This window comes from Caretta caretta, chromosome 4, assembly GCF_965140235.1.
Source record: "Caretta caretta isolate rCarCar2 chromosome 4, rCarCar1.hap1, whole genome shotgun sequence".
NCBI classification, from domain to species: Eukaryota; Metazoa; Chordata; order Testudines; family Cheloniidae; genus Caretta; species Caretta caretta.
Genome location: NC_134209.1, coordinates 152,536,645 through 152,558,394, shown reverse-complemented (window position 1 = coordinate 152,558,394; position 21,750 = coordinate 152,536,645). Strand labels below are relative to the sequence as shown.

The 21,750-nt window shown below is 64.5% G+C and overlaps 1 protein-coding gene across 5 annotated transcripts in view; it reads right to left on the bottom strand.

Annotated features, from left to right (window-relative positions):
* Positions 1-21,750, bottom strand: part of EBF4 (EBF family member 4) — a 95,408-nt gene that overhangs the window by 15,836 nt on the left and 57,822 nt on the right. For all 5 annotated transcript variants that reach the window (XM_048846499.2, XM_048846495.2, XM_048846496.2 and 2 more), the window contains 5 exons: positions 19,984-20,065; positions 15,327-15,444; positions 12,247-12,380; positions 11,456-11,582; positions 7,884-7,972 (listed from right to left, as the gene is read on the bottom strand). In XM_048846499.2, the coding sequence (XP_048702456.2) occupies positions 7,884-7,972; positions 11,456-11,582; positions 12,247-12,380; positions 15,327-15,444; positions 19,984-20,065 (550 nt within the window). The remainder of the gene's footprint in view (positions 1-7,883; positions 7,973-11,455; positions 11,583-12,246; positions 12,381-15,326; positions 15,445-19,983; positions 20,066-21,750) is intronic.

The following is a 21,750-nucleotide window of genomic DNA, read 5'->3' as shown; positions in this document are numbered from 1 at the left end:
CTGTCTCTCTCCTGTCTGGTGAGTTACAGTGTCAGAGAGGCTCCCAATACAACTGCTTAAATAGCACCTTACAGTACGGGACACAGATGCAGTAAGTGAGATTAATGCTGGCAGCAACCCACAAGAGTTCAGTAAAGTCTAAACACCAAAAACATTCTTATAACCCTAATCCTATTTTACCAGCACTAACGGGGTGGGGGAGGAGGCAGATCCCAGATACATATTTGTCAGTGTTCAGTTCAGCCATAGAGACCTTGGCATGAGCTGGCAGCAGGTCTGCCAGTGTCGCCCCCACTCTATGCACCTCCTGGACCCGCAGCACAGTGCTCAGAGCATTAGTGTATCCCCCCCAAACGGGCCCATCAACAACCTCACCCCAAAACCCTACACTAGCTGCTTGTTCCCCAACTCCTTCTGGCGTGGGGAGCTCTCCATGGATCCAAGACGTTCTGTTTGCCCCGGGTGTCGGCTTGTGGCTAGGGGTCAGGGATGGGGGTGTGGACTGGCCGTGGAGTGGGGGCTTGTGGCTCCTGGAGGGGACTCTCGCTCCCTGAGGCTGCATTCACCTGGCGGAGTTGAAGAATGGGCTGTTCCCCCAGGGAGGGGGGGATCCGAGTTACAGCTGGGGCCCCCTGCCCCTTGTTCCCTGCCCGCGCCCCAGCCCACTAGGGAGAATGCGCAGGGGCGAGGGGTGCGGGGCTGTTAGAGCCCCCGCGAGCCGTTGGCGTACACTGGATTGCAGCTGGCCCTGCCAGTGCACTGGCTGGGTCCTGTCTCCTGGGCTCTGCTCCTCATCTCGCCCTTGGGGGTGGGCGTGGGCCTGAGGTACTGGCCATGCCCAGGAGGCCTGTGTAAGGGGAGGAGTCCCAGGATGGGGGGGCCCAAGGAGGCGCTCGGGTTGGAGCAATACACACCCCAAGAAGGAGGAGAATCAGCTGGCCCCACTGCAGGATTCCCAGGGAACCTGGCAACCACCAGCCAGAGACATGGGGCTCCCGGTGCCAGGGGGCCCATTGGGGCATGGCCAGGCGCCCAGCTGCCCATAGACTGGGAGAGCCCTGTGACAGTTCCCTGCTTGGGCAGCGTGAGAGCAAGCGGGCACAGAGGCGCTCCACACCCTGCAGGGGCCTAGCCAGGCGGGTCAGAGGCAGGCCCATGCCCAGGGTGCCCCCTGCAAGGCGGTGTGGGGGGAGAGCACGACAAACCACGGGTGAGCAGGCTTCCCCTGCTACCTCCAGAGGCACTGGGGCAGAGCCAGCCAGGGGAGAGCGCCCCCCACAGAGCCCCTCCCCGCTCCCGGCAGCACAGCGCCCCCTAGCAGCATGCTGGGGACTGGGGAGAGCGCCCCCCACAGAGCCCCTCCCCGCTCCCGGCAGCACAGCGCCCCCTAGCAGCATGCTGGGGACTGGGGAGAGCGCCCCCCACAGAGCCCCTCCCTGCTCCCGGCAGCACAGCGCCCCCTAGCAGCATGCTGGGGACTGGGGAGAGCGCCCCCCACAGAGCCCCTCCCCGCTCCCGGCAGCACAGCGCCCCCTAGCACCTTGCTGGGGACTGGGGAGAGCGCCCCCCACAGAGCCCCTCCCCGCTCCCGGCAGCACAGCACCCCCTAGCACCTTGCTGGGGACTGGGGAGAGCGCCCCCCACAGAGCCCCTCCCCGCTCCCGGCAGCACAGCGCCCCCTAGCAGCATGCTGGGGACTGGGGAGAGCGCCCCCCACAGAGCCCCTCCCCGCTCCCGGCAGCACAGCGCCCCCTAGCACCTTGCTGGGGACTGGGGAGAGCGCCCCCCACAGAGCCCCTCCCCGCTCCCGGCAGCACAGCGCCCCCTAGCACCTTGCTGGGGACTGGGGAGAGCGCCCCCCACAGAGCCCCTCCCCGCTCCCGGCAGCACAGCGCCCCCTAGCAGCATGCTGGGGACTGGGGAGAGCGCCCCCCACAGAGCCCCTCCCCGCTCCCGGCAGCACAGCGCCCCCTAGCAGCATGCTGGGGACTGGGGAGAGCGCCCCCCACAGAACCCCTCCCTGCTCCCGGCAGCACAGCGCCCCCTAGCACCTTGCTGGGGACTGGGGAGAGCGCCCCCCACAGAGCCCCTCCCCGCTCCCGGCAGCACAGCGCCCCCTAGTGCTGTACTGGGGCATCGGGGCCAGCCCTGGTTGATTCGCCATGGCTGGCCTCAGGACCCCTTGCCCACCTTTGGGCGAGCTCAGGTTTCCGCAGAGGACGCTGGCAGAACCCCGAAGCGCCTGCAGACACTGAAGTGACGAAATGCCGGCCAAGGCCCCCGCTCCCGGCACCGGCGCGGACGCACGAACGGCTCCTTCCACCGGGCTGCGCACCCTGTCATCAGCCGGCCATCCCGGGCCTCCCCACGCCAATCACAGGGCCCGAACGGTGACTGCCCGCGGCGCGGCTTTCCCCAACGCCCCTGCCACGCTCCCTGGGGCTGATCCGGCGGGAGACCCTGGCTGGCTCCAGGGGCTGGGATTAGGCCCTCGGACTGCCAGCTCCTCGGGCAGGGACCGGCGCTTCGTGTCCGGGCCGTGCCTGGCGCAGGGGGGCCTGTGGCCCAGGGATCCATAGATTCATAAATCCCAGGGCCGGAAGGGACCACTGTGCTCACCTCCTCTGACCCCTGGAGAACAGGCCAGAGACCCGCCCCACAGCAATTCCTTTGGCCCTAGGCCTTACCCTGCCAGGGTGTTGAAAGCTCCCAGGAAATACGGCCCAAGAGGGAGCGATCCCGCTTGCCTGGCTACACCCCCGAGTCACACTGGTTTAATTTAAATCAGGTTCCAAGCAGTTCAGTGAGAGCGTTGTGGAGTCAGTGTGGACACGCCGACCGCCGTCGATTCCTCCCCCGTGCCAGGGAAATGGGTCCAGGCCACGCTCCCTCTGGAGTCCGGGCGTCCACATGGCAAGGGGGCCACTGCACCACTTCCAGCCCAGCCCTGCAGCCCTGTCTGCGCTGAGCCGTAACCCGGCGGGCGGGCGGGGCTGGAAGTGCAGCAGCCGGTCCTGAGGAGCGCCAGGCGTGGCCACTCCTATTCGATCCCCGGGGACAAGCCCCGTGTCCGGTGCAGCGCAGAGCCGTGGGTGCCTCGGGCCCAGAGCGGGCAGCCGGACGCACCCGGGCTCCCCAGTCCCGGGGCCGCAAGGGGGCTGCCGGGAGGGGTGACGCGAGGGACGGGCAGGGCGGGGCGCTCTCTGGAGAGGGCGCATCCGGCGAGATTTTATCCCCAGGGGTCAACCATAAAGCCACAGCTGGAGGTACGGGGGCCCCTTTCTCCTCTCTCCAGTCCCGGCCCCCCCGGCCCGCCCCAGCCTCCCGTCACCCCGGCCCCACAGGCCTCTGCCCACACGGACACCGGACAGCAACCGGACGCTGGGGGGCAGGCAGGGCCGTGCTGTAACGGGGGTCTGCCAATAGAGGGTGCACAGGTGCACCCTTCCCTGGATACACCCCCCGCCCCACAGTGTGCACACACACACACGGGTACACAGCACACCCACTCACATCCCCTATACACAACACATGTGCCCCCGATAAACAACACAACACACTCACCCCGATACACAACACACCCACTCACATCCTGATACACAACACACACACACACACACACACATGGGTACACAGCACACACACACACCCCGATACACAACACAACACACTCACCCCGATACACAACACACCCACTCACATCCTGATACACAACACACACACACACACACACGGGTACACAGCACACACACTCACATCCCCTATATACAACACATGTGCCCCCGATACACAACACAACACGCTCACCCCGATGCACAACACACCCACTCACATCCTGATACACAACACACACACACACGGGTACACAGCACACACACTCACATCCCCTATACACAACACATGTGCCCCCGATACACAACACAACACACTCACCCCGATACACAACACACCCACTCACATCCTGATACACAATACACATGCCCTGATACACAACACACTCACCCCGATACACAACACAACACACTCACCCCGATACACAACACACCCACTCACATCCTGATACACAACACACACACACACACGGGTACACAGCACACCCACTCACATCCCCTATACACAACACATGTGCCCCCGATACACAACACAACACACTCACATCCTGATACACAACACACACACACACACGGGTACACAGCACACCCACTCACATCCCCTATACACAACACATGTGCCCCCGATACACAACACACCCACTCACATCCTGATACACAACACACACACACACACGGGTACACAGCACACACACACACCCCGATACACAACACACCCACTCACATCCTGATACACAACACACACACACACACACACACGGGTACACAGCACACACACACACCCCGATACACAACACAACACACTCACCCCGATACACAACACACCCACTCATATCCTGATACACAACACACACACACACACGGGTACACAGCACACACACACACCCCGATACACAACACACCCACTCACATCCTGATACACAATACACATGCCCTGATACACAACACCCACACCCCAATACACAACACACTCACATCCTGATACACAACTCACCCGCCCCATACACACATACATACACACATACATCCCGATATACAACACCCCCCAATACGCAGCACCCCCGATACACCCCCCCACCTCGATACACAACACACTCACCCCAATATGCAGCACCCCGATACACACACACACCCACACCCCCAATACGCAACACCCACTGAGATACAACACCAGACACACCGATACACAACACACCCACCCCAATACACACACACATCCCCAATATGTAACACACATTCATCCACAGATACACAACACCCCTCCCCAATAGGCAGCACCCCCAATACACAACACACACTCACCCACACTGGTACACAACACACACAGCACCCCAGCCCAGGCCCCTCCATGGGAAGCTGGTCTGTGGGGCGACGGGCACAGAGAAGGAGTCTGCCAGGCCTCGGCCCCCCGCCTGGTTCCCAGCTGTTTGCCCAGGGCCCCCTGGCGGGCGGCAAAGGCGTGTGTGGGGGCGAGGTGGGCAGCGCCCCGTCCGTCCAGCCCCCCGCCCCCAGCCACTGAGATCCGCGGTATTGACTTGCTGTCAAGCTAAGCACGGACAATCGCGGCCACGCGCTCGCTGGCCGTCTGTAATCCCTGTCCGATCAATGCCGCCATGGAGAAGCCCGGCTGCGGCCCGCACCCGCTGACCGCTCGCTCAGGCTGATCGCCAGCGCGGGTGGTACTGACCCTGGGATTGCTGGGGCGCGGGCAGGTGGCGGGGGGGCAGCGACTGCCCTTCTCCAGGCACCCCTGGCCCCTGGCCTGGGCCGGCTATGCCGAGCCAGCCAGCTGGTTACGGCTGGGGCTGAATGCAGCCAATACCCCCGCGCCCACCACGTGTCTCAGCTATGGGCACGGGCTGGGGGCACAAAGCCTCCCAGCCATGGGGGGGGGGCAGGGGGGCCCCTCATCTGGGCCGCAGCACGGACACAGTGCCCTTCCCCTCCCGGGAACCCGATCAGCAGCCCCAGCCAGTGCTGAGCTGGGAACCAGGGTGGGGTGGGTGGCCCCGGTACAACCCTGGACGCCTGGACACCCCATCAGCACCCTCCCCCAAGCCTCACGTGCCCACGCCTGGGACAGCTGGTGGGAGAAAGGGGAGCACTGCAGGCCTGGGGGAGAAGTCCTGGCTCTCACCCACAGACCCCACTCCCCTCCCAGAGCCAGGAATGGAACCCAGGAGTCCTGAGGCCCACCCCCTGCTCTACCCACCGGCCCCCTGGCTATCTGACAGCGATACGCTGGTGGGCGGCACAGAGAATGCCGTGCTGTCCCCCCACTCCCGGCGGAGGGGCCGCTGCCCCATAGGGCCGGAGCACAGGATTCGGGTTCTAATCCTGCGTCTGTCTCCGATGGCCTCTGGGCCCTGGGGCAGGTCGTTCCCCCTTGTGGCCCCCATGTGTACACTGGGACGGGGGTCCCTGCCCCCCATCCCCGCAGGGGCAGCAGCGAGCGCAGCATGGGCGGCTGGGCCCTGTCACCGCATGATGAATGGCTCCAATTTGTCAGCAGCTTTGGCCTGTCACTTCTCATCAGGCGGCCCTGGCCCTGCCTGGAGCCATTAGTGTCACCGCGAGGGGCGGGGAGGTGGTGGGGGGAAGGACAGGCCCATCTAGGCCCTGCTCCCTGCAGCGCCCCACAGCCCGCCGGCCCCCACCCCTCATGCAGCCCATCACTGGCTGTGCCCCCATCCCAGCTGCCTGGCACCATCTCCAAAGGGCCCCCCATGCCCCATGGGGGTTGTTTGGGGGGCTGTTTCACACTGCGTTTATGTTTGCCCCAGGCAGCGTCCACCCCTCTCCCCGACCAGCACAGCGATAGCAAACTGCTGTCCCCTGCCGGGGCAAGGGGCGCAAAGGGGGGCACAGGGAGGGAGCAGTGCCAACAGAGGGAGGAGTGCCAGGGACGGCTGAAGTCTCTGAGGCACCCGGCCTCTCAGGGGTGCGGCGTGCCAGGCCTGGAGTCCCCAGCCAGCCCGACATCCCCTCCCCATGGCCGATGGCCAAGTTGCTCCCCCTGGGCCGGTCGGTCGGGTTGTGCTCTCTCGGGCAGCACTGGGGTGTCTGTATGTTGGGAAAGTGCCTCGGGAAACAAAAACCAGATTCCCACTGATGATGGTGGCCTCAATCCTGCGAGCAGACCCAGCCGGGCGGCCCTGGCAGCAGGGAGGCCCCAGGGACTTCCCTGCCACTTGCGCCTCAGTTTCCCCCTCGGGAGGTGAGGGCAGGGAGGGGTATAAATTCACTAACGCCAGGGCAGGGTCACAGCAGAATAGGAGGATCTTCGGGGAGCCCCAGGCAGCTGCTTGGCCTTGGCACGCCATTTCCCCTCCCCTGCCCCCTCAGCCCGGGTGCGAGCATGCTGTCTGGGCATGGGGAGCATGGGGGCAGAGCCATGCAGCCATTCGCTAGCAGTGCTGTGGAGCCCGTCACCACTGTGGGCCTGTGACGAAGTGGGACTGTTCTTAATGTTTCCTCTGAATAGTGTGGGGGTGCCTCAGTTTCCCCTAGGCAGTTCTTAAGTCTCTAGGTGGTGGGGTAAGGGTGTATGATCGTTGCAGAGCCCTAGAGGGCAGGTGTGTGCAGGGGTCTGGACACAGAGAATGGCCGACACCCTGTTTCCTGGCAACTGATGGCCTGGGCCCTTCCCCCCTGCAAGGTGAGAGCTAAAGGGCTGGAGAACAAAGGAATCAGGTGCCCTCCTGGCCCGGGAAAGGGACAGAGCCCAGAGGAGGAGGGGCTGAGGGAGTTTCAGTTGGGGGCTGGCTGGGACATGGAGTGAAGGGCAGATGTGGTGGTCTGGTTCACTGCCCCCCAAAATGGACCCAGCTGAGGGGTCCTGTTCTCTGCACCTGCAAGCTCTGTTTTAGGACATGTTCCTGATGTCTAATAAACCTGTTTTACTGGCTGGCTGAGGGTCCCGTCTGCCTGCGGAGTTGGGGTGCAGGACCCTCTGGCTTCCCCAGGACCCCGCCTGAACGGACTCGCTGTGGGAAGCACATGGAGGGGCAGAGGAGGCTGAATGCTCCGAGGTCAGACCCAGGAAGGGGGAAGCCGGGTGAGCTGTGTGTCTTGCAGACAGGCTGCTCCCAGAGAGGAGACTGCCCCAGAGTCCTGACTGGCTTCGTAGGGAGCAGTAGCATCGCCCGGGGACTCTGTGACAGGGCCACCCGCTAGTCACCCTGCGGGGCTAGTGGCACGGGAACCTGACCGCCGTAGGGCTGTCCACCCTGACCCGTGCTGCCTCCGTGCCCCACGGGGGAGCAGCCCTACCTTGGGTAAGCGCTCGGGGTCTCCGGGGTGCCGGGGGATCACCTTCTGCAGCCGCTGGAACCCGTAGTCGATGGTTGGCTCGTTCAGTGCTGGGAAGGGAGGGAAACAGAGAGGGTCAGGTGCCATGGACGGGGCTCCCTCTAAACCCAACCTGCCTGAGGGGAAGGGCTGGCGCTGTCCCCGTGGGGAAAACTGAGGCATGGTGCAGGGGGCTGACCTACCCATGGGCACAGAGCCAGGCCACAGAACCCAGGAGTCCTGGGGTGACAAAGTGGGAAAGTTTTGTATTAATACTATGCCCCCGGTGTGTGCCTCAGTTTCCCTCCAGCCTTGCCTGGCTCCCAGGGGGAAGAAAGGACAACATTCGCTCTCAGGGCAGGCCAGCAGACGCAGGCATGCGTGTCGCTGAGCTGTCAGGCTAAAGAGTGGCTGAGTCTGACCCAAAGCCATGGAGAACCCGAGATGACGACGGGCAATCCCTGAGGCCAGAACACTGACCCTGGTGACCCTGCGACTGCCTGGCCTGCAGGCTTGGGCACAGCGGGCTGGGAGGGGACCGGCAGTGATAAGGGGCCGGCTCCTGGCACAGGCTGTCTGCCCTCTCCAGGGGCTGAGGCAGGCCAGAGAGAGCCAGAGCCAGGGGTGAACCCGCCACCCCCGACTGGTGCTTTGTGGGGGCAGGATAGACAGACGGTGCTTTCACCTGTACGTCTCGGGGCTGCCCCAGGGCTGCGCCCTGGTGCCCAACAAACCTGGCTTGGTCTGCAAATTCAGCCGGGCGTCACTGCATAACCTGTGGGTGCACTGCTCCATGTAGGGGGGCGAGGCTCTCCAGGGGGCTGGCCCCATGCGACCCGCTGGGCAGAGCTTCAGGCATGAAGCAGGGGGCTGGAGCCCAGAGGCTCCATCTAGGAAGTGGGGCCCACACAAGGAAAAGTGGGACCCAGTGGGGGCCTGGCATACTGAGGGGGGCCTCCCAGGGACTGTTTAAAAGACGGGGCGTCGCCCCGATCCCATGGATCCTTGACCCCTGGGCCCAGCCACCTACTCTGCTCCCGTTAGAGATGGACGTCGCCTCCTTGCGCGAGTGACATGGAGTCTACCCAGGGGCCGGGGGCCGGGACGTCCCTGCCTCTCCCCGAACCCCCGCAGCTGCATGGCCAGGGTCCAAGCCCAGGGTTCAGCACCACGGCCTGGGCTGGCACCAGGCCAGAGGGGCAGAGACTGGACGGCCAGACAGGGCACGTGGAGGCTAGGACTGGACGGACAGGGGTGCGCCCGGGCGCTAGGGCTGGACAGACAGACAGACAGAGGGGTGCTGGGTGTGGGGAGAGAAGAGGCTCTGCAGGCTGGCAGCAGGAGCCCCCGGCCGCAACGTGGGTGGGCTGGGCTGGCTCCCGGGGAAGGCCTGGGGACAGGCAGGCTTGCCCCAGCCCTTCGACAATGGCCGACGGGCCGTCTCCCCACCCGTCGCCCCACGCTCCGGGCAGGAGCCACCCGGCGCTGCGTGCTGGGACGCCCGTCAGCGGCTCGACCCCGCGGAGGGGAGCACGGGCATCGGGCCGGGGAGGTGCCCAAACTGCCTGGCAGGGGGAGCTGCCATTCAGCAGCCGGGGCTCACCTGGAGCACGTGCCAGCCGGGGGGGCAGATGGGGATGGAGGGAGAATCACTGTGACACACACACACTGAGTGACATACACACACAGCACCACACACAGGGTCTCAGACACATGGTGTTACACACACAGGGTCTCACACACGCACACACGATATTACACACACGGTGTCATGTCGGGCGGCCAGACAGCAAGTGTGAAAAACCGGGACAGGGGGTGGGGGGTTATAGAAGCCTATATAAGACAAAGCCCCAACAATCGGGACTGTCCCCATAAAATGGGGACGTCTGGTCACCCTAGTGTCACGTCACACACACAGAGTCTTAGACACACACACGGTGTCACACACAGAAGAAAGCCCACCCCAGGAACACACACCCTATTGATCCCCCCCCCCCCTTAATCTTCCAAGGCTGGGCAAAGCCAGAGAAGCTGGAAACTGGGATCTAGCTGGCGGAGCAGGGGCCAAATCAATCACTGCCCCCGGCCCCCTCAGCCGGGTCGATACGCACAGAGCAGCCCTGGTCTGGAAAGGGAGGCTGAGTGCCGGGAACCCCCCCGGGCCCCTTCGGGCCCCCACACAGCAGGGAGAGCAGCAGCAGTGGGAGTGGGGGACCTGGACGAGTGCCCTACGAAAGGCAGCATCGGGTCTGTGCCCTCTGTCCCCTCTGCATGAATCTACCCCCCAGTGACCCACCTCCGGCTGCCCCCCTGCCTCCATCCCCGCCCCTCCCATCCCCCCCACCCATCCTCCATGCATCTACCCCCCAGCAACCCACCTCTGGCCGCCCCCCTGGCTCCATCCCTGCCCCTCCCATCCCCCCCACCTACCTACCCATCCCCCGCATGCATCTACCCCACAGCGACCCACCTCTGGCCACCCCCCTCCCTCCGTCCCCGCCCCTCCCATCTTCCCCACCCACCTATCCATCCCCCGCATGGATCTACCTCTCACTGACCCACCTCAGCCACCCCGTCCCTCCATCCCCGCCCCTCCCATCCCCCCACCTACCCATCCTCCATGCATCTACCACCTACCTACCCATCCATCCATCATGCCCCCCACATCCATCCCCACACCTACCTACCCACCTCCGTCCACCTCCCTCCCTCCCACCCCCCCACTTACTTACCCATCCATCCATCCTATCACCAAACGAACCCTCTATAATCTACCCCATGTACCCCTAACTACCTCCATTTACCCCTCCGTCCCTCCCTCCTACACACACATCTATCACCAAACCAGCCCTATAGAGACATCTGCCCCCTCACTGTCCTCCCGCCCGCCCCCACAGGCCCTCTGTGCCTAGCCTGGGCTGGGGGGTGATTCAGAGCTCACCAGGGCCCAGACGGAGGCCCCGCTCCCACTCCTGCATTTCCACGGGGTCAGGAGAGGCAGGTCCTTGCTGCCCTGCCCCTCTGGCGTGGCTCCACCATGCCCAGGCTGGGGGCGCCCCCCAGAGCAGGGAGCCGGTCTCTGCTGGGCCGGTGGCGGGGAGACGTCTGGGCGGCCGTGCAGAGGGGCTGCCTGCTGCTCCCATCACGCCCGCGAGCGGCCATGTGACGGCTCCCTCCCGGAGCCCAGGACACAGCACCCCACCCAGACGCCCCTCGCCCTGGGACAGGAGGAAACGGCATCCCAAGGGCAGACCAAGGAAGCGCTGGCCACCAAGAATGCGTTTTCCTGGCCATCCAATGGGCTGGAGGCCTCGGGGGCGACAGATCACCCACCAGTCCCTGGCCACCCAGACCCCCAGTGACTCCCAGAGTCCCCCGGGGCGGGGCCTGGCAGTTACACCAGAGGGGGCAGGACTCTGGGGTGCCACTCCCACCTCTGCCACCCACTCGCTCTCTGGCCCTAGGCACGTCACTCGTCCCGCCGTGGCCGAGCGGTGTGGAGCAGGGTGGTGAGCCCCGAGGGCAGAGGTGCCCGGCCCGGCCGCGCCCCTCACCTGTGTAGACGAAGCGGCCGGGCGCTCCCTTGCAGAACTGCTTCGACTTGTAGGAGAGCGTCACCTCCACCACGCCGGGGATGTGGCGGGGCGGCGTCTGCACCCGGATGGCGTGAGGGGTGATCAGCTGCAAGGGGCAGGAGAGAGGGGGGCTGAGCCCATGTGCAGTGCAGGGGGGGGATGGAGGAGGGGAGATGATGACCGGAGGGGCAATGGGGCGGGGAGGAGATTAAGGCCCCGATTCAGGTGCAGATTCACTCTCCTCCCCCGGGGCTGAGCCCAGCCGGCTCCCCCGGCCTCTCAAGCTCACAGACTAGCCCCAGTCCAAGGACCCTTCGCTGGCCAGCCAGGGGCATGAGGAGCCTCCATCACAGCCCCCCCCCGTGGGAAGCCCCCAGGGTGCCGCTGTGCCTCTGGAGCCCGTCCCCCGCGCCCTCTGCCCTTGCCCCGTTCCCCAGGCCAGGCTGGGCCGGGGCTCCCTCGGGGGAAGTGGCCTGGCACTGGGAGACGGGCGGGGGGATCTGGCATGGTGCCCGCTGAGACAGGATCTGGTGGGGCCGGAGCACTGAAGGGAGCCTGGCTCCGCCCCTCCGGGGGCTGCACCCCACAGGGCAGGGCCCCTTCGCCTTGACCCAGAGCTCCCCCCGGCCCAGCCCGAAGGGGCCCTGCCCTGCCCGGCGCGTCGGGACGGGGCTGCGCGGCGCCGGGAGGCCTCAGGATGGACAGAGGCCTGGGGGGCGGGTGTGGGGAGGCGGAGAGGCACCGGGGGAAGGGGGCTCAGGCTCGCCCACCTCGCTCCACACCAGCATGGTGCCGAAGACGACCTGCAGCCCGTCAAAGAAGTTGTCGCCGATGACGATGACGGTGGCCCCGCCCGTCGTCCACCCTTCGCTGGGGCTGATGGCTTTGATGCAGGGGGTGGCTGCTGCAGGCGGGGAGGGAGAGACAGGGCGTGGTCAGGGGGTGAGAGAGAGCGGGGAGCACGGGGAGAGCCGGGACGGGGAGGAGGAGAAAGCAGGCGAGGAGAGGAGAGAGCAGGGCTGGGATGGGAGACAGACAGATAGAGAGGAGGGGTGTGAATGGGGACAGATGGATGGAGGGACAGACAGAGGGGTGTGTAGGGGGAGGGATGGATGCAGAGGCGTGATGGGGGTGGAAGGAAGGGCGGAGGGGTGTGTATGGGGGCAGACGGATGGAGGGGTGTGATGGAGGGCTGAGAATGGGAAGAAATGGATGGAGGGAGAGGTGTGTACAGGGAGGGATGGATGGAGGAATAGAGGGAGGGGTGTGATGGGGTGGAAGGATGGAGGGTGTGTAGGGGGAGGGATGGAAGGATGGATGGAGGGGTGTGTAGGGGGAGGGATGGATTGGGGAAGGGGTGTGTAGGGGGATGAATGGATGGAGGGACAGAAGGATGGAGGGAGGGGTGTGAATGGGAAGGGATGGGTGGAGGAAGAGGTGTGTATGGGGAAGGATGGATGGAGGGATGGAAGGATGGACGGAGGGGTGTGTATGGGGAGGGATGGATGGAAGGAAGGATGGGCGGAAGGGTGTGTAGGGGGAGGGATGGATGGAAGGATGGAGGGAGGGGTGTGAATGGGGAAGGATGGATGGAGGGATGGAAGGATAGGCAGAGGGGTGTGTATGGGGGCGGATGCATGGAGGGGTGTGATGGAGGGGTGAGAATGGGGAGAGATGGATGGAGGGGTGTGTACAGGGATGGATGGATGAATGGAGGGGTGTGTACAGGGAGGGAGGGATGGATGGAGGGAGGAGTGTGAATAGGGAGGGATGGAGGGAGGGGTGTGAATAGGGAAGGATGGAAGGGCGGATGGACAGGAGGGAGGGGGGCAGATGGACTTACTGCAGGGGAGTAGGGCTGGGACACCCGTTCCCCGTGGGAATGGCAAAGCTTCCCTCGGCCGGGGAGGGGGCTGGGGGGAGCTCTAGAGCGGGGCACTGCAGGGCCGCTGGGCACTGCCAGCTCCAGAGAGGGTCTAGCCTGCCAGGCCGGGGGGGTCAGCGCTGGGGGAGACATAGACGCCGAGCCGGGGGTTTGCCAGCGGGGACTGGCAGTTCCACAGAGGCCGTAACATAGCGTGGCTGGGGGCCTGGCCCCCGAATGCCAGAGGGGCTGGGGTGGGGAGCGGAGGGAACAGAGGGTGGACTTGTGCGGTGTTGCAGCAGCTGCAGCGGGGAGAGACCCCAGGGCACGGCGGGCGAGTGGAGGTTCGCGGGGGGCACACACTTCTCCCGGGGCCCTGCTGCAAAGGCCCGAGTCGGAGAGCTCCCGGTCCCAGCCCTGGGGGGAAGGCGGGAGGACCCAAACCCCTGTGAGATCCTTGGGAAGCCTCCGGCTGCCATCAGTGGACCTTGAGTCACTGGGGCCGGGGCTTTGAGGATGGCCAGTGGCAGCCCTGGCAGAACCATGCCAGGAGCCAGACCCCAGGCCAGTGCCAGCCTGGCCGGGTCCGCGTCGGTGTGCCACAGATCCCATCCCGCTGGGTGCAGGTCCCGGGGCCGTGATGTGTGGGTCTGGCTGCACCTGTGCCCTGCCGATGGCATTGCACCACGGCAGGCCCCAGAGCCAAGTGCCAGGCCCTGCCCCTCGCCACCCCCACCCCCCAAGCTGTATTCGACAGCAGGAGGGGCGAAGCAGGAGCCAGTGGAGTTTCTTGCCCGGGGGAGCCCTGATGGTGGAGATCGGGGGTCTGGGGGCTGCTGGGGCAGGGGTGGGGGGTGACCGGCGTCTCAGCCAGGCTTCGCCACGCACATGAAGCAGGAACGGGCCAGGAGCGTGGGCGCCGGGCCCTGGCAGCAGCAACCGATCAGAACACACTGGGCCCCTTCGGGGGGCCGTCTAGCTTCTGTGCACCCGCCACCTGAGACGGCAGCGCCCCCCGAAGGGCTCAGCCCCCCATTTACTGTGGGGCAGCGAGGGAACGATCATCCACCTGCCGGCTTAGAAAGGGGGCCCGGGGCTGGGGGGTCCCGGGTGTCCCGGGCTTGGGGTGTCCTGGGGGCACTCAGCGTTCCCGGCTGCCCAGAGCACCCACCGCGGGGCCGGTAGCGCTGACAGCGAGTGCTATGCAGGGAGCGGTGTGTTTGGGGTGACATACAGGTCCCCCCATCCCTCCCAGAACAGCCTGTGCTGGGCAACTGCCATCAACAGGGCACGTCATCCTGCTCCTACGGAGCCCGCAGTGGGATGTGCTGGCCTCTAGCCAAGAACTTGGGGCTGCCCCGTTTGAAGCATCAAGCCCGTGGGCAGCTGGGCCGCGGCAGGTTTGGGGCGGGGGCCAGCAAGCTCTTAAGGGGCTGACAGGGTCATTCACAGGGCAGCGCTGTGGGATTTGGTGCCAGGCCATTTCTAGGGCAGATGGCGTGTGTCGGGATCCTCTGCAATGCCGGGCATCGTGCCAGCAGAGCCGGCTGGCTGCCTCCAGGGGACGGGCCTTGGCCAGGGCCCAGCCACCCACGGGGAGAGCGTGGGGGCCAGGTCTTGGGGAGGGCTCGCGTTGCTTTTATTTTGGGGCGGGGTGCTGGTTTCTGGCTCAGGATTTGAAAGTGGACCCGGGTGGGTGGGGTGGGTCGGGGCCTGGTGCGATCGCACGGGGAAATGGAGATCACGGCGGTGCAATGGTGGTCGGTGCTGGGGAGGCCCGTGCGAGGGGAGTGCTCACAGGGCTGCGCTCGGGGCTGCTCTCTGCGGCTGTTTCCCGGCACTCCATGCCTGGAGACCCCCGGCACGCTTAGCTGGGGCCCGCCCCCTGCAATTTCCCAAAGCGGCTGCTCATTCTGAGCCCCCCGCTCCCGCCGACCTGCGTGCAGCAGGGGGCTGGATGCTCCGGCAGAGCCGGGGGGTGCTCACCTTCGGAGGGGTCCAGCCGTCGCGCCCGGCGCCCGTGCTTCGAGTTGTTGTGGACGAACATGTTATCGGACACCGCCAGGACATGCCCGTCCACGTTCACTGTCGTTGACACCACCACCTGGGGGCCAAGAGCATCTCAGCGTTACGGCAGCCGTGCGGCAGGAGAGCCGGTCCGGCGAGACCCCGGCAGCCGGTGCACTGTGCGGCTCGGGCCCCCGCGGCAGCTCTCAGCGACCCCGCCCCAGTTTGGGACATTGCCTATACCCCGAGAGTGCAGGTCAGGGGTAGAGTCCCCCCCAGACGGGACAGCCCATCCCACCGCAGAGTCCTTAGCACCCCCCCAAACGGGACAGCCCAACACACCACAGTCCTTAGCACCACCCCTCAATGGGGCAGCCATTGCAGAGTCCTTAGCACCCCCGCCCCTAAAACAGGACAGCCCATCACACCGCAGAGTCCTTAGAAACCCCCTCCCAAACGGGACAGCCCATCACACCATAGAGTCCTTAGCACCATCCCTCAGTGGGGCAGCCCATTGCAATGCAGAGTCCTTAGCACCCCCGCCCCCGAAACGGGACAGCCCATCACACCATAGAGTCCTTAGCACCACCCCTCAATGGGGAAGCCCCATTGCAATGCAGAGTCCTTGGAACCCCCCCGAAACAGGACAGCCCATTGCACCATAGCGTCCTTGGAGGCCCCCTCAATGGGGCAGCCCATCGCACGGCAGTGTCTGTTGAACCCTACCCCAATGGGGCAGCCCAAGGCACTGCAAGGCCCCTGAATGCCAGCCGTGGCCCAGCCCTCTCCGGCGGGGGTGGGGGGTGGGGGATGCCATTACTAGGGGCTAAGTACCAGGGTCTGACGCTGCTTAGGCAATGGCCCACGCCACCCACCAGTGCATTGTGGGAAAGCTGGGAGGGGAGTTTCTGGGGCAGGACAGCTGTTCAGTCCTGAACCCTGAGCCGCGGCAACTCCCTGCTGCCATGTGCCCTGCAGAGCCAGGTGTGACGTTACTGACGTGAACTGGGACCGCTGTGACATTACTAGTATGAACGGGGACCGCACGGATCAGTGTTGCCACCACTGTTCTGTATTTGCAGCAAATATTGTACAAAGGGGGTCGTGGGAGGTGTCTATGGAAAGGCTATGATTTGCTGGGTATGATTATCCTATCTGTGTGGGTGTGTCATGTTTGTAGTTAAAGTTATGGATACTGGCTATGTACTCGCATCTCAATGTGTTTTGATTCTAGGTAGCCTCAGGGAAGCATTTGGTCAGCTTCTTGAGAAAAGACTATTCTCAGTAAGTGCCCAATCAAGAAACACTTAACTGACAATGGACCTTGGGAGACTCCAGTCCACATATGAAAAGTCTTCCTGGGAACGTTCAAGGTAGCATGTGAGCAATGGCTGCTCTACCTGTAAAGACCTGAGTCATGCGTTGACATGTGACTTGCCCAGGTGACTCCAAATTCCACCTTGCTGCTGTGATTTTCCAGAGTAAGAACAAAGGGGTGTCCTTCCACATGGCAGAGGATATAAAAGGCCCTGGAAACGGCTCCATTTTGTCTTCAATCCTGCTTCTTACCTCTGGAGGAACCTTGCTACAAATTGAAGCTCTGAACAAAGGACTGAATGACCCATCCCAGCTGGGGATGTTCTCCAGAGACGGGATTTGAACCTGCAGTTTATTCCATCGCGGCTGAAAGCCTGAACCAAGAACTTTGCCGTTACTGTATGTCATTGATTCCATTTCACCAATTCTAGCTCTCATCTATATTTCTTTCTTTTTATGAATAAACCTTTAGATTTTAGATTCTAAAGGATTGGCCACAGCGTGATTTGTGGGTAAGATCTGATTTGTATATTGACCTGTGTCTGAGGCTTGGTCCTTTGGGATCGAGAGAACCTTTTTACTTTTACTGGGGTATTTGGTTTTCATAACCATTCGTCCCCATAAGGAGCGGTGCTGGTGGGGATACTGGGAAACTGGGGTGTCTAAGGGAATTGCTTGTGTGACTTGTGGTTAGCCAGTGGGGTAAAACCGAAGTCCTCTCTGTCTGGCTGGTTTGGTTTGCCTTGGGGTGCACAGAAACCCCAGTCTGGGGCTGTGACTGCCCTGCTTGAAGCAGTTTTTCCTGAATTGATACTTTCAGTAGTGTGCTGCCAAAGGCCGCTTCGTTACATGAGGGTCAGCGTTCCAGGGGGCGAGGGGGCCAGGCCAGCCCCAGCCCCCAGCCTGGCTGCCAGGTCTGCTCCCTGCCCCCACCCGCTCGCTGGCTCGTCGGGGTGGCGGGCTTGGCTGCTCTCCCAGGAACTGCGGCGCTATGCAAATTGGATGGGTTGTTAATCATGTAAAAATGTCACAATTATCATATCTTTCCGAGAGGCCCTAATGAAGGCGCCGCGCTGGGGGTGAGCTGGGGAGCCGGGCCAGAGCCGCCACCTCCGCCTGCCGAGCTGCACCCGCCAGGCACCACGGGGGAGCTGGGCATGGCAGGCCAGAGGAGGCACACAGAATCACAGAATCACAGAATATCAGGGTTGGAAGGGACCTCAGGAGGTCATCTAGTCCAACCCCCTGCTCAAAGCAGGACCAATCCCCAATTAAATCATCCCAAGCCACATGGCAAGCCATGTGATGCCAAACACACCCAGGCCCGGGACAAGAGCGATCTGGAGCCCTGGCTGCCGAACGAACAGTCACACGGAGTCAGGCCCGAGTATGCCAGCCCAGGTGCGGAATGACACCCGAAGAGCTCGCAGCTGCAGGAGGAGGGAACAGTTTTGGGGTACTATGTGCAGAATTGGTGAGACGGGGGGAAAGGGATGCAGGGGGCGGGCAGGGGCAGGGCTGGCGTACCTGGGAGAGATGAAGGGCTGTACTGCTGCTAACGAGCCCTCGCCCTGTGATACAACGGGGGTCGCTGTGACGAGGGTATGTACCCCTCTGGCTGGGAGAGCCAGCGGGGAACGGTGACCCTACGCACAGTGGGCCCTGGCTCTGCCACTGCACCGCGGGTGACTGTAAGTCACTGAACTGTTCATGCCTCGGTTTCCCCATCTCTGAAATGTGAGAAGTGCAGAAGAATGGAGGACGAGAGATACCAGCGGACACTTTGGGGTTACAGATCCCTGGCTGCCTGACACAGTGCGGGTGGTAGAATGGGAACAGCTGCCCCAGGGTGTCCAATACAATTGCCCACCCCCGTCCTACAGAATGAACCACAGTACGCCTTGGCCAAAGCCCTGGTCCCTCAAGAACCCAGCTTCCTGGATGCCCCGTTCCTGCAGGCTGGGCCACAGCCACCCGGCACAACGCGGCTCAGTCCGGTGAGCTTGGTAGTGCAGCTGAGGCCTCGGACATAGGGCTCCCAACACCCTGAGGTAGCCCTGGGCTGGCAGGCCCGCCGAGGCTCCCAGGAGCTGGCGATGGTGCCAGGCTGGTTATTCACACAGTCCCCACTGTCACAATCACTCTGGCACTCCTCAGATGGGACAGGCAGACAGACAGACACCCCTTCCCCCTGGAGAACGGCCCACCGGGCACAGCTGCGACTGCCTCTGCCTTCCACGCCACAATGCAGCCCTCCGACCCCACGTAATGCCACGAGCCGCAGAGACAGAGACGTCCCCAAACCACCCCTCCCCCAGACATCTAGGCAGCCCCCAGCTGCTGCACTGAGCCAGCGAGGGGCTAATGGAGGGGGGAAGGTGCCACTTTTCGGCTCCTTCCGTTTGGGCTGGGGTGAGGGGGCAGGTAAGCAGCTCCAAGGAGAGCAACGGTGCCAGAATCCAGCAAGATCAGACCGTGGAGTCACTCTGGGGGGGATTGCTCCTAACTCCCCTAGGCCCCTCAGAAACTCCCACAGCTCTCAGGCGCACAAATGTCATGGTGCAGGTCCGGGAGCCGTCGCTGTGTGGATCTATTGGTGGGTTTCGTGCTGGCGAGGGGAGCCGACTCCACAGCCCGGAGAGCAGAGGACCCATCTTTCCTAGCCCCACATGTGCCGGCCCTCCAGGGGTCCCCAGAGCAGGCCTGGCTGCAGTCTCTGCAATGAGCGAGGACACAGGCTGCCCGCGCCCCGTGGCCTGGCCACGTCAGACCGCGGGAATCCCCTGGGGGAGTGGGGTTCTCCCCTCGCTGCGGGCCGAGAGGAGGCTGAGATGTGCCCCCCCACACCACCGGTGACTGCCCAGAGACTGGACTGGTCACCCTCAGGGGCCCGGGCTGAGCCAGCCCGTCAGCTGCCCCCCAGGCAACCGGCCGCGGGGAGCAGCCAGGCCACCTGCCCCTGTGAGCCAGGCCTGGCCCAAGTCACGGACCGCCCCCAGCCCTCCCAGGGGAGCCGCCTCCACACCCCCAGACCTCCGTGTCAGGAACACCCCAGGGTTGTGCCCTTCCCCGCAAGGCCCGTCCCAGGCTGCGCTCGGAGCTACCTGCTGGGGGGCCCATGGGGCCCGTCCCCAGCCCGACGCCCCCTTTCTCCCCACCCAGGGGGTGGCGCAGCAGGACAGCACCAGAGCGGGCAGCGGGGGCCTGGCTGGAGGCCATGTCCGAGCCCCCGCTGTTCGTCCCCAGCCCCGGCGCTTGGGGGGTGCTGCAGTCCCGACCTGCCGGGCGGGGGCCCCTGTCCCGGGGGGCGGGGGTTCACCTGGAAGCGGCGCATGTCCCGGGGGTTCCCCGCGTTCTTCAGGCAGTTCTGGTTGCACTTGAGGAAGAACTTGAGGAAAAACCTGAGAGAAAAGGGGAGAAATCCGGATATTTAATGCATGTGTTGGGGGGGTCCTGTCCTACTGGTCCCGCAGCCTATGGCTTCACCTCCCAATCCCACCCCCATACATCTCCCATCCCACCACACCTGCCCCATCCCACACGCCCCCAGGGAGATCCGTACCCACTGAGCAGGGGCAGAGCCCATGCCCCCCCCCCGAGCCTTGGGTGTCTCCCCACCCGGGCTGTGGGGTGGGGATGTCCCGGGGACAGTCCCCACGCTGCTGTGAAATGATGGGGACCAGGCCAGTGCCCTTGGGGTGACATGGGGAACCAGCCCCATTCCCAGGGCTCTGGCTTCCTGGTGGGGGCCGGGCAGGCCAGGCGGGATGCCATGCCAGGTCTCTCCTCCGCCCCCCGGGGGGGCAGCAAGCTCGGGTGGCTGGTCCGATGGCGGGGGGTGGGGTGGCGAGGGCTGGCAGACCCGTGGCAGGCTGCACGAACCCCCCATGCCCTCCCAACCCCAATGCCAGTCACAGCCATGCCCCCCTGCAGCACCCCCAGCATCCGGCTAGAGCACCCCCACCCCGACTCCCGTGTGCAGACGCCCCCGCCCACCCGCGGCCCATCGGTCCCCACAGACACATATCCAGCTATCTCTGCCGGCGAGCGCCGGGCTGGCCCTTCCAGCGACTTCTCCCCGGCCGCTCTGGGTATTGACCACCACCTGAGCCCTCCCTGGCGGCAGGCAGCTAATGGGTTTTATTGCTGCAGAGCCGATCAATCAGGGAGCCCAAGCCGCGGGACCCAGGAGTCCTGGGGGGAGGGGAGAGCGGGGATTGATGCTGAGGGCTGTGGGTAGGACGCCCCCGGAGGAGCAGCCTGGAGAGCAGGGGTGAGAGCCCCAGGCATGAGAGGGGCTGGGGAGGGTGCAGAGCAGGCTGGGCCAGAGAAGGGGAGAGGAGTCCAGGAGTGTGGGGCAGCCCAGCCCGGCCCCACAGGGAGAAGCTGAGGCAGCAGCAGGGAAGAGCCCCCTGCGGATGATGGATGAGGAGGGAGCCCCATCCATTCCCAGCAGCAGCAGGGCCCGAGGAAATATTCAGGACGCTTGTACAGGCCCCGTAATCGCCATCATGCCGTCAATTATTAATGGGCCGCAGCAGCACTCGCGCAGGGCTGGCCTAGGAGGAGAACACCCCGATCCCCACTCACACGCACAGCCGGGCACCCCGATCCCCACCCACACGCACAGCCGGGCACCCCGATCCCCACTCACACGCACAGCCGGGCACCCCGATCCCCACCCACACGCACAGCCGGGCACCCCGATCCCTACCCACACGCACAGCCGGGCACCCCGATCCCCACCCACACGCACAGCCGGGCACCCCGATCCCCACTCACACGCACAGCCGGGCACCCCGATCCCCACCCACACGCACAGCCGGGCACCCCGATCCCCGCTCACACGCACAGCCGGGCACCCCGATCCCCACCCACACGCACAGCCGGGCACCCCGATCCCCACCCACACGCACAGCCGGGCACCCCGATCCCCGCTCACACGCACAGCCGGGCACCCCGATCCCCACCCACACGCACAGCCGGGCACCCCGGTCCCCACTCACACGCACAGCCGGGCACCCCATTCCATACCCAAATGCACAGCCGGGCACCCCGATCCCCAATCACACGCACAGCCGGGCAC